General features: G+C 41.0%; 1 protein-coding gene across 8 annotated transcripts; it reads left to right on the top strand.

The window, feature by feature from the left end:
- The first annotated feature begins 701 nt into the window (after nt 1-701).
- On the top strand, nt 702-16,981 carry khdrbs1a (KH domain containing, RNA binding, signal transduction associated 1a). 8 transcript variants are annotated; one of them, XR_013121202.1, is made up of 12 exons: nt 702-1,039; nt 8,083-8,204; nt 8,535-8,651; nt 10,192-10,338; nt 10,477-10,616; nt 10,698-10,947; nt 11,025-11,098; nt 11,331-11,389; nt 11,736-11,908; nt 13,926-13,981; nt 14,792-14,896; nt 16,132-16,981. XR_013121202.1 is itself a non-coding variant. In XM_076973869.1 (9 exons), exons 1-9 carry the CDS (start codon nt 880-882, stop codon nt 11,840-11,842), a joined length of 1,176 nt encoding a protein of 391 aa, XP_076829984.1. In that variant the 5' UTR covers nt 702-879; the 3' UTR covers nt 11,843-12,679. The 8 variants fall into 8 exon arrangements, 1 of the variants encoding a protein (XP_076829984.1); XR_013121200.1 differs by having other exon boundaries at nt 14,223-14,896; XR_013121199.1 differs by having other exon boundaries at nt 14,223-15,126.
- Nucleotides 16,982-17,532: the final 551 nt, after the last annotated feature.

Below are 17,532 nucleotides of genomic sequence, written 5' to 3'. Positions count from 1 at the left end.
GTACTGTGAAAATATCAGCACTTTTTATTTGAACATGGAGTTCTACTTATGACTTTTTCACAGAATATTTATTTCTGGAAAATTGTAGTTTAAAGTATGAATATTTTTGCAGCTAAGTTTAACAAATTGAACTGTGCAATAAAGAGGTGTATTTTTTTTTATACTTCGTGTTTTCAGTTTCACGTGTTTTATCAAGATTTGAGGAGAATACAGATTTTAAAAAAAAAGCATGTCTATTATTTACATTTAAAATATACCTGCAACATTGGTAAAAAAAAAAAAGACTCGAAAGGACTTGAAATTCCAAGTTTCAGACTTGGGACTTGACTTGACTGTTGCCTGTCTTGACTCGAGACTTGACTTGACTTGAGTGTCTTTGCTTGAGACTAGACTCGGGACTTGAGGTATAAAGACTTGGACTTACTTGAGACTTGCAAAACACTGACTTGGTCCCACCCTACATATGTTAAATACTCTTCACACTTTCTACGTATCCTTGAAAGCATGAAAAGACAAACCACCTGCCAACTCCTTGATTTTGTCAAATTAACTCTATACATACTGAAGATGGTTTGAGAGCTCTAAAACTATGGATTAAACAGTTTCCGGACGTTTAACCCGAGATAACCCTCCTGTGCCCCCTAGCGGCCAGAACGCGAAGGCGTCTCTCTGCGAGGCCGGAAATCTCGTTTTCACTTTCACCACGTCATTTCCGTTTTCGTTTGCACGCGAGCGTCTTTGTTAACGCGGTCAGACCGACGCGACTGTGGCGACGCAGCTAGAACGCAAACGTACCAACCGGCTCCGTTACCGTTACCGCTCCGGATCACATCTCCACCCAGACCTAGTCGCCGCTTCCCCCACCGTGTGGTTATCAAGATGGACGCCAGCGCTAAAGACGCCCGCAACAACAACAAAGGCAAGAAGGCCAACGGCGGCGCCAAGATGGAGACGGAGAGCAAGTACCTCCCCGAGCTGCTGGCGGAGAAGGACAGCCTGGACGCCTCCTTCACGCACGCCATGAAGCTGCTGACGGCGGGTGAGGCGCGGGGCGGCCGGGTGGCGGGGTGGCGGGCCGGCGGGCCTAGGTGGTTCGTGCTAGTCGATGTGGGTGCGGCAGCGTGGGCCTGATGCGGCTAAGCTAACGTCCAGTGTGTGTGTGTGTGTGTGTGTGTGTGTGTGTGTGTGTGTGTGTGTGTGTGTGTGTGTGTGTGTGTTGGGGGGTATGTGAGGGGTATTGGGCTGTTTTGGGCCATGTGCACAAATTATTGTGGTGTGGAGCTGGGCTCTGAACTCGGCCCTTTGACACGCACGTACCCAGCCGGCCTGGTGTGCAGCACGACGCCAGTCTAAACGACCCAGTGACCTGCTGCTGTGTGGTGGGGTTAAACCTGTACACAAGTGCATGAAAACGATTTTAATGGTTTGAGATTTTATTTAGGTTCCCCTTAAAGTATCATTTCATTCAGAATGTGCAAGGTGTTGAATTTAGCCTTGTGCGCTTGTGTGGGTTCATTTTGTGTGTGTGTGTGTGTGTGTGTGTGTGTGTGTGAGAGAGAGCTTCAGTATCACTTTCAAACTGCGTTCGTAATGTTGGTAAATACCTTTATTTTCTTTCTAACTAAATCTTATAAAAATGCATGATGTCTTTTGTTGAAAATAACTAATCTTTGACCTATCGGCGACCACCAGTGTTGGAAATTATTTTTTTCCCCAACCTGCCACTGTGGCTAGCAAAAGAGAAATTCTATCAGCCACTTTTTACCAGCCACCATTTTGTAATCACAATTTCTTTGTCTTGGTTTAAAAAACCAACATTATTACATGAGTCACATGGAAATGTTTTCGTATATATATAATAACTTTTGGTTATTCTTTTTTTGGGGGGTTTTAATTTTCTGTATCAGACTTGAACAATGTACCAACATTCATGGTCTCTGTCACTCTGGTTTCAGTAACCCTCCTTCAGCATCTGAATCAGAATCGGCATCCCAAACACTGCAGACATCTGTATCAGCTAGTTATCTATGTAGCCATAGCTACGTATGTGTGAGAGAGAACTTAGGCTCTGCCTTGTGTATATATAGGGTAAAAACCCCTATTAAGCACACTTGCGAATTTAAACAAACATTATGCTAATACAGAAACAAGTCATCCTGCTTGATAACTAAAACAACACGTAGTTTTTTTATATTCCATGCATTTTTAAGCCAGTCATTGCGTTGCATATTCTAAAACATCCTGTCAATGTTCCCTCTTCCTGGTGGCCATTTTGAAAGCATGAGAGACCCCTCAGAATTAGAAAATTTTAATATACATTTAATTTGGGCATCACCAATTTTTACAAATGTAAAAGATTAATAATTTTAACATAACCTAGCATAATTTGGAATCTGATGCAAGAGAAAGTTAAAGTTAATTAAAAACAAAGTTACTTTTATAGCATTTAGACAATGCTGCAATTCGTAGTTAGCATGCTAGTCATATCAGATTGCTGAATACGCCAATGTATTAAATCGCACATGATTTCTTGTGTTTTACTATTTAGCACATTATCTATTTCCAAATGGATGAGAAATAAATTTTGTAGATTGCAGGATTTTTTTCAAAGATTTTGTATTTTTACACGAGCTTAAAGTGTACAGCAACATAAAAACTGGAGTTCATCAGTGTGAGCGCATTGGAGAAAAGCTCAAGTATAAACAAATCAGTATTTCTAGCTTGACTACAAACAGTATATGATTACATTTTAAAATATGAAGTTAAATTTAAATAGTTGAAGTTATTTACATTATGAATCATTTCAAATGTAAAATATTCTTGTGAGCTGTACCCATTAAGCACATCTCAGACTTTTGACTTTTAAACTTGAATAACTTGTATTATAAATTATAAAACTATTAACATTGTTACATCAGAGATTCATATTTTATTTTATCTTAACATCTCCTGCTAAACTGTAACTGGCTTTGAATATCAAATTAAAAATTTTTTTTTCAAGCCTTTTGTAATTCCAGGACAAAACATGAGAACATGAAGATGTTAAGATTAGGCGTTTTGAAAATAAACAACCATTAAATAATGTGATAAAGCAAATAATTTCGAGTAGGCCTATATGTATAAATATTTAACTTAATTAAGTTTAACGTGCTGGGAAATATTGAAATGGACCTTGAACGTGACGTACAAGTGCTTGAATTCCACCTTGTAAAGGTGTATGAACCCTGCAAACATGGCTGTTCATTGTGCTGAGGTGCGGCGTGCACAAAGTTACAAAATTCGAGAGGTGCACGACCTTGCGATTCAACAGCGCGCAAATCCCTCGCACACGGGTGGAGCCACCGTGATTACATTTTCACCACGTGGACCCTCGTGCCGCTCGCGATGCGTCAAGTATAAACCAGGCTTTACTTTGCGTAGCGTGGTTGCTTGTGTAGCTTAGAGGGAGAGATTGTCAAGCCTCTTTTTGACTTCGAGGCTCGATATTGTGACATAATTTTGATCGATTTCAATTAAATATTGAAATCGTGACACCCCTACTAGCTAGCTTGCCTAGTTTGCTAACTTTTTGAAGTTAGCTAGCTATTGAAAGAACTGCAAAGAACCCGACCTCAAGAATCTGTTGCAACACTTTACTGCTGTTGTTTATTTAAAATGTCAAGTGTTGTTCATCGGGACTTAACAAGGTTTAACATGTTTGTGGAGAAGCGCCCACTCTAGTGGTCCCATCACCAGGCAAAATCTGTTTTTCCACATAAAAACTTATGTCATCAAATTGTTAACACAAGCCCATCACACTAAATGTATTTTTTATTCATGTTTTGTCACCTAAAATTAATTTGTCTCAGCTTCACACTAAAAAATTTCAAGTCTCACCAACTAAAAAAATTTTAGTGACCCGTTGCACCTAATTTTTTTAGTTGGTCTAATTTAAGCTCTGCAAATTGCAAATTTTAAGTTCTGCTGATAACTACAGAATTCAGTCTAATTAAAGAAAATAAGTTGAGCCAACAAAATGTTATATATTAACCAAATACACCTAGTGAGTCCAACAAAATGTTTTATGTTCCAGCTACAAATGTTAAGTTCAGGTAATTATTCATTAGTATCCAAGTTGCCTGAACTATACATTTTATGCTTTATGAAGTAAATTCAAAATATAAAGGATATAATTAAGTAATTGTGCATTTTATTTGCATGTAAAAAAGTAAACATAAAATATTACCAAACAGGCATATGAGAGCTGCTTTATAAATGTAATAAAAATTAAAACGTCGTAGAGTCAGGAGGACAAGAATGAGCCATGACACCAACGTTAGCTCAATGCTAATTTATTAGCAATACGCTAACAGCAGAAACACACTGGTTCTAAGGGAGGGGGGACACTAACACGCATACGACACACATCCAGGGAAACGGGAGAACTGACAGCAGAGTATCTAAAAAATTACTTAATTAGAAATCGATTGGGCTTCAGCAAAAGCTTAATTACTACGCAGATCTAGCTAGCTAGGTAGCTAACGTTAGTCCGCATGCTAACAGTTTGCCGACGGTAGGTAGTTAAATTCCAAACGGACAGTTAACGCGTAACCGTTAATCGGTAGCTTGTCCTTGCCAACCACAACAGTATTAACACTAACATTACTAAACTCAGCAAAGTTAACACTGAAAAACAACTTGTTGGCTTAGCTCTAATTTTGATAACTATACGTTTGGAAAATATGTTGAAATACGACCTAGTTCAAAATTCAAACTCAATAAACACCACCAAGTTAGTTGTTAGCTTAGTAAAGATCCACATTAACTTCACTCAGTGAACGTTTGAAGGCCTCTAGATAAATGGTGAAATGCTGGGTCTTCATTTTAGTTTTGGTGCAGAAGGCACCAAGAAAATCTTCTCTGGTGCATGCCCATTAGTTTCACCACTACCACTATTGCTCGCCCAACCCAGTTTTTTACTTTGGACTTGACATGTTGACTGAGAACCATAATGCTCATTCACTGAACACAAAATATTAAGTTGAATGGTAAAAATGCAGCAGCTGATGGCACAACTCGTTTTTTGTTTTTGGAGTAACTATTTTTATGTTTCATGCTTTGCCCACATAAATTTTTATATTCACAGAACATAAGCAAACACAGATTTTTTACAGTGCAGTATCACACTTTGCTGTCAATATGGCTACATATTTAACTAGTTAGATGTATTGGAAATTATGCCTAATTACGTGCATGTGCAGTCCTGTCACTACCCGATTGGAATAATTTCCCCACCCTGGTGACCACGCAGTGTTTTACGTAATTTGTTCTCTAATTGCAAAGCTACATTCGTCATTTGTATTGGACCGTTGAGTGCTGGTGGCTTTGAATGACAGCTTTTCATACCTCTACTTGGCGAGGTGGGGGGGGCTGGCTATCCAGTAATTTCAACAGTGACAAGCTGACGCCTTGGATGTGATAGACGGGTGTTCTAACCAATAGATTACTCGGAGTTCAAAACATAAACACCTCAGTTGCCGTGATTGATGAACTTTGGACAAAGCACGTTTGGCAAAACCGAAGCAGTTGTGGATTTTGTTACTGGATATTTTGATTGCATATACTTTTGGACATCACTGAAAAGAAAAAGCTTACTTTGGAAGGTTGTCGAGTTGTTTGTGTAGAATGCTAAACCAGAAGTTGTGACCACGGCTACAAAGGACGCAGTTACGTTTGAGTATAAATAAACAGTTGTGCATAAGAGAAAGTACATTAAATATTACAATATACGGAGTATTGGAGCATATAAGTACTGTAGTATTTTCCTCTGCACCCTTTAGCCTCTTGACTAGCGTGGTTTGCTTAGCTATCCTCTTGGAAGCTAAAATATATTTAGGCCTATTAGTAATGAAGCAATAGGCAATTAACTTTCTGGTCTTTCTGTAAGATGTGCAGCAGCGTTTTGTTTTTGCAAAAATATGTTGCATGCTCTTGATGTATAGTAGCCAATGTCTTGGATAAGGGTGTGGCACTATGGAGAGGCCTTGGAGCTCTTCAATACTTCAGAACATACAGAGCATGACGGATTCTACATCACCAGTGTACATTTACGCACTTTAAATCCCCAAAATCAAAATGTTTACATTTTCTTCTGTATTAGAGGCTCTCACATAGAACCAAAATTATGGATATATAAACCTTTAGGTGAATCAGTACATTTTCCCAACTGTCTACTTGTGGAGACCTGTAGGCCTATATTAAATTAATGAGGCCTTCTTTGTTTGTAACCAACATTGCCACTCAAATGTTGTATTCTACGCTTATGCAGACAAAATGAATGCTTGCTTACAACATGGCAGTGCTGATCTTCATATTATACTACGAAGTGTAATACTTGAGATTTAAATTATTCGTAATTATAATGCAGTATTGTCTTTTAAATGGTGACACTGTTTCCATTCAAGATATTCTCAACAGTCTAAATTGGGTGCGTCTCAACTAGAGATGCTCCGATCCACACTTCACTTCCAATATGATGCATATACTTTGCATATCAGTCAATTTCTGATATCAATCCGATACCATCATTTTTACATTAAGTTTTGAAATCAATGTGTTTATTTGATTTACATGTTCAGAATTTCTGTAGTTGTCACTAAAATAATTAACAAGGACCATGTTACAGCATTCAAATGCAAAATAAAACGAGTCAGTTTTTTAATGTCTAAAAATAAAATGTGTTTGCTGAAGCTGAAAACGCATGTACACAAACAGTATATAATCTTTATTAAATATTAGGTGTACAGTCATGGCCCAAATGTTTTGAAACGGGCACATTTTGGTTTTCAAAGATTGCTGCCTCAATTTATTTTCTCCTTTTCTCAGATCTTAATATTGTATAATGAAGTGCAATTACAAGCACTCTATACATTTTTAAACTTTTTATTAACGCAATCAGTACAGCTCTGTCAGTACAATTTCAGTGGCACGATGTTTCCCATTTTCAGCATTTACGCTGATCACTATTGCTGCCAGTGATCAAGTGTTAATCCTCCAGATTTGCCCACAACAGCACACATGAAGCCAGATTCCTTGGCTACAATGGATGTGATGCAGGGAAGGAGGTTTGTTTCAGGCTGAGCTTCTGCACATCTTACCATGGTAGTACTCATGCTGGAGGAGGGGCTCATGTATGTGGGAGGGGCCATATCATAAATTGTGATTTATTTTTTGACCCAATCAAAATTAGTCATCCGCAATTACCCATCTATGCAGTGAGAACACACGCACACTTCTAGCGATCACTCTGGGGCTGAGTTACACCCTCCGGTCACAAGCCTGGTTTATGGGATTTTTGACCATTCTTCCAGAAGCGCATTTGTGAGGTCACATACTGATGACCGAGAGAAGGCCTGTCTCTCAGTCTTCGCTCTAATTCATCCCAAAGGTGTTCTATCAGGTTCAGATCAGGACTCTGCAGGCCAGTCAAGTTCATCCACATCAGACTCTGCCATCCGTGTCTCTATGGACCTTGCTTTGTGTGTGAATTCAGTGAGCTCCTGAGAGTGTCCCATTCTTTCACAAATGTTTGTAAAAACAGTCTGCATGCCATGGTGCTTAATTTTATACACCTTTGGACACGGAAGTGATTGGAACACCGGATTCTGATCATGTAGATGGGTGGGCGAATACTTTTGGCAGTATAGTATAGGGGAAAAGTGAATTGGTGCAGTCTTTAAAGTGTGCTTCAAGAGATGCAGTACCAAATTCTACAAATAAGTGTTTTGTTAATCACAAAGCTCAAATCCTCTGTGTTCTTCCAAGTACTTCATAGATGATAAAGAATAGCTCAGTAAAACGTTAGTTCTTGAAACATGAGTTAAAATCTTACAAAAACCCCTTGTAGTAGATTTGGAAAGGAAAACTTGCCAAACATGTTCTTATGCTTTTGTGAAGCTTCTTTTGATGTTTGTTCTTCTTGAGATATTTGAATACAACACTTATAAGACATGTAATTTTTAGAAACCTGTATTGGCGATTGGTCAAACTTGAGGATGTTTGTCATATTGCATACAGTCATTGGTCATGTCTGGTCCGTTCCAGAGATCGACAGGATTCAGAAGGGAGAGGCGAAAAAAGATGGCGAGTCGTACCTGGACCTGTTCACCACCAAGAACGTGCGGGTGAAGGAGCGCGTGCTTATTCCCGTGAAGCAGTACCCTCGGGTGAGTGGTGCTCTCCAGGCACCTGTGGGGGACATACCCTTGGGGCAGTTAAATAGTACCCTTGGACTACCCTCTGGGTAATTGTTAAATGGTACCCTTGGTTGAGTGGCATTAAACAATACCCTCAAAATGGCGCTGCACTCTGCCTTTGTGAAGGACACGGGGTCACAGTTCACCAAGTCTTTAGCTTTTTCCATCTGTGTGCATTCCCAATCTGTGTTCACAGCAAGTTCAATTTTGTCAATTTTGCGGTCATTTGTACCCCTTGCGGGCGGAGCTGTGTGTGCTGACTGCCCAGCTGATGTGTGACTTGTGCTGCTTCTGTTGCAGTTCAACTTTGTGGGGAAGATTCTGGGTCCTCAGGGCAGCACCATAAAGCGTCTGCAGGAGGAAACGGGAGCCAAGATCTCCGTCCTGGGAAAGGGCTCCATGAGGGACAAGACCAAGGTCTTTATACACCAGCCACTTCCTCTTTTCCTGTCTAGGACAGCCAGCACAATGCAACTGCCATTGCGAAGTTCTGAACAGAACTGTTCAGTATCCAGCAGTGTGAGCTTGAATGTCAGCTGTTCTTTGAGGGCACTGCAGTATTCACGCTATTTTCCATGACAACGCTGGGCAGGGCCATCTTGGTTGACTTTGTGTTGGAACTTCCGGTACTGATTACAAGCAAAACGACAAAAACACAAAATGACTAGCATAATATGTTCAGTCAGAGCAGAGGTGGCCAACCCGTCAGAGACCAAGAGCCACAAGAGGGGGGATGGCGAGTGTAAATTATTAGCGGGGGGGGGGGGGGGGGGGGGGACACTAATGGACACTAAGTGGACACTAAGTATTAAGTAAAAAAAACAAGCACAAACTTCGATATAAACACAAGTCGTGATATGCTTCAGGACTGTCACGTTTGGAGCACACTACGAGCTCTGTTATGTACACACCTGTTTTCTAGGTAAAAAGTGGATAAACTCCGTTATCAACACTCGTTACAACACCACTGACCTGCGCTCACTTTTAGGAAGAAAATAACAGACAGTGTCAGTAGTTTTTAAACCTCCCTCAGTCGTGTGCGGTGCCTTTGCTGCACCTCGTATGTGGTTTATTATAAACGTGTGACAGAATAACCGCGTCTCACCAACGAGACTCAAATCACAATTACAATATCACAGATACTTCATACCGCTAGTCTCCAGTTTTCCATTACGCAGGTTTTAAAAGTATTAGCGGCTCGCTGGGCTTGTAAACAAACCGCGCAGCACGAAGATGTAGCAGTGCTTGACCAACAGTGTTACGAACACAGCTCGAAAAGATCTGAGTGTTGTGGGGCACCTTATAACTTATATCCACCGCCTTCCAAAGAAGAGGACCTGCGTCTAAGGCCGAAGGCGCTAAATTTAAAACATCCACCCAAACGTCCATACGTCTGCTCTTATCATTTTGTGGAGGGGAAACCAACACCAGATCATCCTTATCCCGAGAAATGGCTCGGTTATGAAGCTCCGATGAAGCAAACGCGTTGGGTGCTTGTGAGGCTATCAGATAAGTAACTATTTTATCAGTGGCCACATCTTTTCCTTGCATTCATTTTGTAATTTTAAGTAATTAAGTAAAGAAGTAAATAGACAAGAATGCCTATTTTATGAAAAAAAATCATTAAAATGTAGTAGTGTACACTAATGCAAAAATAGCTGACCGGAAGTTCTAACACAAAGGCGGAAGAAACACACACTTGAAAGTTGGCGTGGCGAAATACGGTGAATACAGAGCTACACACAGCGAGTGGGAGTGTGTGGTGGGAGGAAGTCCACAGCTTGAACTGATATGGCTGCAGCTTTGTGACCGTTTGCTTTTACTCTGTGAAATGCTTGAACTTTCATTGTACACAGAGCCTCGTTTGGGAGGCCAAACCCAGGTTTTTGGGTGGAGAGTTGCTTTGATGTTGTAGTGTCCCAGCTGAAGGCGTGTCTGTGTGCTGATGTGTGTTCAGGAGGAGGAGCTGAGGAAGGGGGGCGAGTCTAAATACGCCCATCTGGCCATGGAGCTGCACGTCTACATCGAGGTGTTTGCTCCCATACCTGATTGCTATCTGCGTATGGCTCATGCCATGGAGGAGGTCAAGAAGTTCCTCGTGCCGGTACGTCATGCACGTGCTCTGGGTATCCCGGCGACCTGGGACCGACGGCTGTCGGCACGAACGCGCAGGCCAGGTTTTCTTTAGTGGCAAGCATGGCGTGTGGGGGTGGTGCGAGCTTCCATCTCTGTGCGGTTTCAGGTGGACAACGTGGAGGAGATGCACCAGGAGCAGTTCATGGACGCTGGCTATCTGAATGGCTCCCAGGACATGTCCGGCCGTGGCAGAGGGGTTCCTGTGAGGGGGCGTGGGGCCCTGCCTCCACCCATGGGTGGTGCCAGGTCAGTTGATTTCCACCTGTTTGGCCAGGAGAAGAGCATGATAATAGCTCTGGGGACTGAGGGTGTGTGTGTGTTCCACAGAGGCCGAGGCATGCCCCCCCGCGGCACTGCTAACCGCGGAGCTGCTCCCCGTGGCGGCCCGGGCCGCGGTGCCGTGGCCAGAGGAGCTCCCGTAGGCCGTGGTGGTCCCGTTCCCACCGCCTCCAGCCGGGGAGGAGCGTCTGCAAGAGCCAGGCCACCCGCCGCCCCCCAGAGGATGCCCCCGGCCCCAGCCCTGCCCCACCAGCACCAACACCAGCACACACAGGCAGCCGAAACATATGAGGAATACGTGAGTTCCTGCAGTGCTCAGCTCCTGCGCTATAGTGTGTTTAAACCTCACCATTAAAACCACTCCTTTCCCCTCAGCACTATGAGGAAACGTATGCGGAGCCTACATACGAAGGCTATGACAACTACTACAGCCAGTCCACGCCACAGGGGTAAGGGGCCGTGTGTGTGTGTGTGTGTGTGTGCGCGCGTGCGAGAGACAGCACATTCATTAGAGCAGGGATGTCTAAGCCTCCTCCTGCAGTGCTGTCCTATGACAGGTCACCACTCCTCATAGACCTTTGGGTTATTGGATTTGAGACTGACCCTATATGAGTGTCTACAACCTTGTTCTGTGTTTGGTGTTTTTTTTTTTTTTTTTTCTCCTTTTCTCCCTTTAAACAGAGACACAGAGTACTATGATTATGGACACGGAGAAGCTCAGCAAACGTACGAGTCTTACGGTGAGTCATCAACTCCCATCACACACGGCATTTGCACCTACTGGTGCAAGACTTGCTGAATCTTAGGTGAAATGCACGTTGTTAGAGACGCAGTAAGTCAGAATTGTTCACAAAAACAAACGTTGAGCTCCATGCTATGAGCGTGGGCCATTTACCTGCTTTCTAACTAAATCTGTGCAGGTGAGTTCTAAAATTTTGTATCATGATAAAATGGTGCTAAATGGGTAACGTGACATGTTCTTTGGGGACTACTTTTCCTCACCACGCACCTCATGTGCCCTCCGCCGTTCAGTGTGTGTGTCCCTCAGTCCATTGCTCACATACGGTCTCCCTGTTCTCTCTGCAGCGGAGGATGACTGGGATGGTGCTAACTGGGGAAACAGTGGGGGAAAAGCGCCGTCTGCTCGCCAGACCAAGGGCTCCTATCGGGAGCATCCCTACGGAAGATACTGAGACCTGTCAATCACTTGGGTTGCCTGGCAACCGCCTCCCATTGTAACTCCTTTTAACAACTCAAAAGTAATTTTAGATTTCTTTTTCATTTAGAGTTTTTGGAGTAATTTTTCTTTTATATTTGCCACTGACTGCTTTTTAATGTTTAAAGACATTTGTTATTAGAAGGCACACAGCTTTTGTAGATACAGCAAGGGATTCGCTGCTCTTGGCTTCTGTTGAGTCGTTTTTCTTCCTCTTTACTGTTTCATTTTGCTAATCATTTTCAGTTAGGAGACGGAGGCCTGAATGCTATGTTGTCTCCTCATCAGATCTTACGAATACACACTGCATGCTGGGAGTATACACCTTCAGAGGCAGTTTTGTCATAATATCAACTCTTAAATGGCCTTAACAACCAAAGGCTTCAAAATGAAAGAATGGAAACGTCTTTAAAAGTTTAGACAGTTGTACAAACCAACGCTGTAAAAAACATCTAATATGCGGTAAAGAAAATCTAGAATGGCAGTATTTAGCCATTTAACAGGTGCAGAGTTTGATCTCTGAAACGTCTGAGCTCAGAAACAAACATGATTTCCATTGCAGGCACAGTATTCTGGTTTGTCTTGTGTAAAGGAAGTCTAACCTTTTCATAGTGTTAAGATTACTTCCTGAAAAGAGAAAAAATTGGCCAGCGTAAAATTGTATATACGTCACCTATACTGAAGAAATCTCTACTTTTGTTTATAATTTTGCGTTTCACAAAATATAAGCATACTTGTGTTCGTTGCCTAAATAGGGAACTAAATATGTTTTTCTGTAGTGTGTCAATAAAGCGTAGTTCTCTTTTCCAGCTAATGCAACCTGGTACTTTGCTTTTCTTATAGGAGTCAATACATTAATGACATTCACTAAATCATGAAAGTTTTGCAAAACTGTTATTAGCAAAAAATAATTATCTTGCATGCTGAAACAATAATGTGCTTTAACAAAAATGTTTTTTTCATGCACCACGTTGCATTCATGCAAAAATATTGTGTATAAACTGTTGCTAATTAGAATCCTGTGGCGTTAGCTGCAAATTAAATGTCTGAAAATTGCTTGTTCCAATTTAAAGTCTATGTACCCAGTTATATATTGTTATAAAAAACGATCTTCAAAGCACAAAAAATGCAGTGATCCATCCTGCTTTCACATTTATTAGCATCTTGGTAAATTCCATTTTTTCCTCTACAAATGTATCTGCCTATGCTTCTGTTCAATGATTTATACACAATACAACAGATCGATTTACTGTTTCAAAGGGGCCTGAATGGCTGTGTCCCCAGTACCTTCTGATGTTGTAAACACACATTGTTCACTCCCATCTTTTTCTTTTATTGAAAAGGATCTTGAGGTGAGACCTGCCAAGTGGCTTCTAAAATAGCTGCGTGTTTAAAGGAAGGTAATGTATAATCAGAGGTCACGGCGAGTCTCAACGAGGCTCCTGACGGAACCCTAGTGTTTGCTCCTTGAGCCTGTACATCAAAATGTAAAAAAAACAGTTTTCTGTTTCGTTCCCGACGCTGCACTCCGATAAACGCCCGTGCAGTGTGAATGAGAAGATTGCGAACTTGCACGTTTACTTGGCTTTCGTTGGCTGACATAATAAAGAACAAAATTGTGGAAGTCTAGGAAACGCTTCATTAAGGTAAAACCTGTCCCAAATCTCTCTCTCAGCAGAACTGTTCTATTTCTGTTTTTAAAAAGGGAAAAAAAGAAAAGAAAAACCCAAACGTAGAAGGAACAGGTGTCTACGCCTCCAAAATCTAGATGTAGTCCGACGATGAATACATGGCATTAAAAGTGGTTTTTGAAAACCACATTCCCTAGAACTTGTATGTAAATGTAGTGTGCAACTCTTGCTCCAAAAACTATTTTAAAAACAGTAGTTCTTAGCCTAAACTGCTATATATACTTAAAATAGTTTTATTAGTTTTTTAAAACTAGTTTTAATATAAATTAACTTTAAAAAGCATGAGTTGCATAACAATTTACATTAGATGTTACCTGTCACTGTTGTCTCAGATTTATTGACACTGCTCTGTTTATCATTATTGCCCAGATGGTGAGATCTGAGGACCTTCCTCAGGACTAGAAGACTACATGGCAACTATAAAGGTAAGTAGAATATAAGTCATTTGATGAATTGCAAGTTGTGACATTAACGGTGTAAATGTTTGGAAGTTAAAATCGATTACATAGTTTTAGCATTTCAATGCAGTTTTTAATCTGCATCATCAGTAATCTCATCAGTCTTTCATGGGAATCGAAATGAGCTTGGGAAATTTCTTAGAACCATCTTAATTTAGAGTCTAATACTGTCCCTACTATGTAATTAATCTAATACTATCCTTAACAGGATTAAGACCAATTAAAGTGACATGATGTCATACCCCAGCCATCTGACCTTTAGGAGCAGCATTCCAGAATGTCTTGATTGACTAATCAGAACCAAGTGTTCCTTAGTTTCTAATTGGTGTTCGTGCTCCTCTCCCAAACCTCCTGCTCTGTAAACGATGCAGTGGGGAGCATCTGTTAGATGTTCATGTTCATTCCAGCAGCGTTTGACCGAGTGTTTTACAGTGGAGCCCCAAACCCTGCAACTCCTGTCCAAGTTGTTTAAGTATGTTCAGCTCTGGCATGTTTCAGCTCATTCTGGGAGCTCTGGGATAGTATGTCAACATTCACTATCCTATGCAGTGAATGTATAGTAAATATACCCAATCAGGCTACAATCCCTGTAGTACCCCTGACCCCACACACGTTCAGTGACCTTGATTGACTGGTTTTTCCACTGGTAGATGCACTGAACAATTATTGTCTTTACTCATGTTAAGACTGATCTTGGTGTGTTGGGCAAAGTATTCGATTTATGAAGGTGTTGGGCTGTATTTTAATTCAAGACTCTTCTCTTGATATTTGCTTTAGTGCTTAAAGATGTAACTTGTATCATGGGCAGCATGCTTGCTTCTCTGCACTGGAGCCTTGGCTTCATGTTCCTATCTGGGTGGTTTCCGTGATCTTTACTAAAAGGTAAAATTGGCTACACTAAAGTGTGCATGTGTGATTCATGGTGCTCTGTCTTTCACTCCCTTTAGTCCCTCAGCGGGCTGTGATTTCCTGTTGAGAGTGTGCTGTGTGCCAAGGCCAGATGGGGTTCCTTTTTCAGCCTGGGAGTTTCATGCCCAAATCCAGCCCACTTTTTCCATGGAGGAGGAATTAGAATAAATTAAACATTCAACCGGCCCAAACTCTTGACCGACGTAAGCCGGCCCAAACTCTAGACTGGCGTTTTCATTAATCTAGTTTTGGATCTCGGACAGTTTTCTAAGTGAGTAATGGGTAAGGAGTAAGTAAGGTCCCCTTGACAGAACTGGTACTAAGATAAATTTTGGGTGTCATCCGCTTAACAGTGGAAGACGATGTTAAATCGATGCAGCATACGCCCAAGAGGTAGAATATATATAATGGAGAGAACTAAGGACTGATCCTTGTGGGACACCTTGTTTGATCACAGAGGTGAAGAAGGTGCAGCCAGAGAGTGTGATGAACTGTTTTCTATCTACTGTATAAGATGAAGTGCAGTTCAGACCAGTGCCTACGGTGCCGTTTCATACAGCCGTGATGGGAGGATGGGTTGGTCAATTGTGTCAAAGGCAGCATTTGAGTCTAAAAGTAAGAATGTTGAGAGAACCAGCATCCAACCTACAAGGAAATTATTTACAACCTTTACCAAAGCTGTTTCGGTGCTATGGAAAGGTTGAAAAACCAGATTGAAAAGGTTCAAATAGGTTACTTAACGGTTGGCTGGGCACAGTTCTTTCTAGAGCCTTCAAATGGAAATGGAGTTTAGAAATAGGCTGGTAGTTGTTGAGATCTGAAGGATCAAGTTTCTTGTTGTGCAGCCCCAACTCACTCCCCAGCACACGTGGCCCCTGGTCTGTTAATCTCTTTAATAATGACGTGAGCAGGGTCACGTGTCCTGGTTGCACTTTTAAGTTATATTATTGGTTATCTATACATTTAGTTATTTATTGGTTGTCTAACTATACTTTATGCAAGAAACGTTCTAAAGGCTTCTTTGTTCTAAATATTTTTTCTTGATGATACTCAAGTTATAGAGAATAAGTGTGAAGATGATACTGATTAATAAAACACTGGAGAGCCTCACACTGCTTAGTGATGTTTGTTTATTTTCCTTGGGTGATTGTATAACACCTTGTAACTGGAAAATGATCAGTAAATAGCTTTTTTCTGTCTCCCAACAGGGTCTTGGTGTCATTTCTGGTATACCAAGAAATGTATTTCTTTATTTACAAACTTTTGTTTCATTCCTTAAATGTAAAATACTCATAAATTGGAATAAAACCTTTTTTTTTTTTTTTTTACTATATCCCATTTTGAAATGTAATCTTAGGTTATCTGAAATGTGCACCTGGTGTGTAATACAAAGGTGTGATTTAAAGCACCAGTTTGACATTGTCATGTTATGGAAACATTCCTACTCGCGTCAGAACTCAGGGGTTGGGTCAGATCAGCTGTAAACCAATTGAAAATTATTTAAGAACAGTAAATGGTACTTTTTTATTTTTTTTTATTTTTAAGATTCTCTTCAATTTATAAACTGCTTCTCTTTATAATGTGTGCTTGTTTGCATTTTCTTTGCATTTCTGTAAGTGCAGTATAATATTTGCCAGAAGGGGGATGCAGAAGCTGAGAGTCCAGCTCATGTCGTGCTTTCACTCTTCCTCTAACGTGATTGGCCCTTCTGTGCCTGATTAAAGTGACCTCATAAAGCAGTACGAACTAGGCACTAGAACCTGGATCCAGGTGAGCAGCACATGGCCTAACCTGGACTTAAAAAGGACTTTTACTTACAAGCTGAGTTTGGGTACCCAGACATTTGCCTTCATGACATCACAGTGAGTGCTGGTTCCAGTTATTGGGGTCAGAGTGAATACTGGAGCGTGTGGAATACTGGTGTGGAATGTGCAGGCCGGGTTTCTACCTGGGATGGAGCGTTGTGCTTGTTACGAACACCTGCATTACTGAAGCTGCTTCTGTCTGCAGCTCTGTTTGAATGTAATAAGAAATGAATAATTAAATGTTATTGAATTATTATTGGGGTGCAGGGTCTTTTCCTAAACAAGCGTGCGTCTTTGGTAAAGTAATTCCTGCATACTCAGGTCGTAGGAACTTCATGTGTTGTGGAATATGAGGAGATTAATTACACCCAAGTCCTCTGTAAAAAGATTTGATCAGAAGGAACACAAAAACTTTCATGTGCACAGAAAAGGACTGAGAGAAGGAGTCCCAAGGTCTCTGACGCACACCTTTATACCAAACACACACGCCCGAGCAATGAATTAAAGCGTGAGCTCATCTAGGACGTATGGTCTGGCCTAACATGAAGCACTCACTAGAGGGCAGTATTATTCAAGAATTAACCTGAACGAACACAGAAAAACAAGTCCTGTAGCAAATCCATAAAATACTTTTAAGTGCTTTCTTAAACAAGGAACTAAAGCATTTACTGAATATAATCAAGCATATTTTATTGACCAATACATTTAAACTACATTTCCTCAATAGATTGAGTAATTATAAATGTAAAGCAGTTTTCAGTGCAAGTTCTTGAAAGAAAATTATTAAATGTATTTCAAGAAAAT

This window comes from Brachyhypopomus gauderio, chromosome 15, assembly GCF_052324685.1.
Source record: "Brachyhypopomus gauderio isolate BG-103 chromosome 15, BGAUD_0.2, whole genome shotgun sequence".
Lineage (NCBI taxonomy): Eukaryota > Metazoa > Chordata > Actinopteri > Gymnotiformes > Hypopomidae > Brachyhypopomus > Brachyhypopomus gauderio.
Note: the sequence above shows the minus strand (reverse complement) of the source record. Positions and strands in the feature narration are given on the sequence as shown.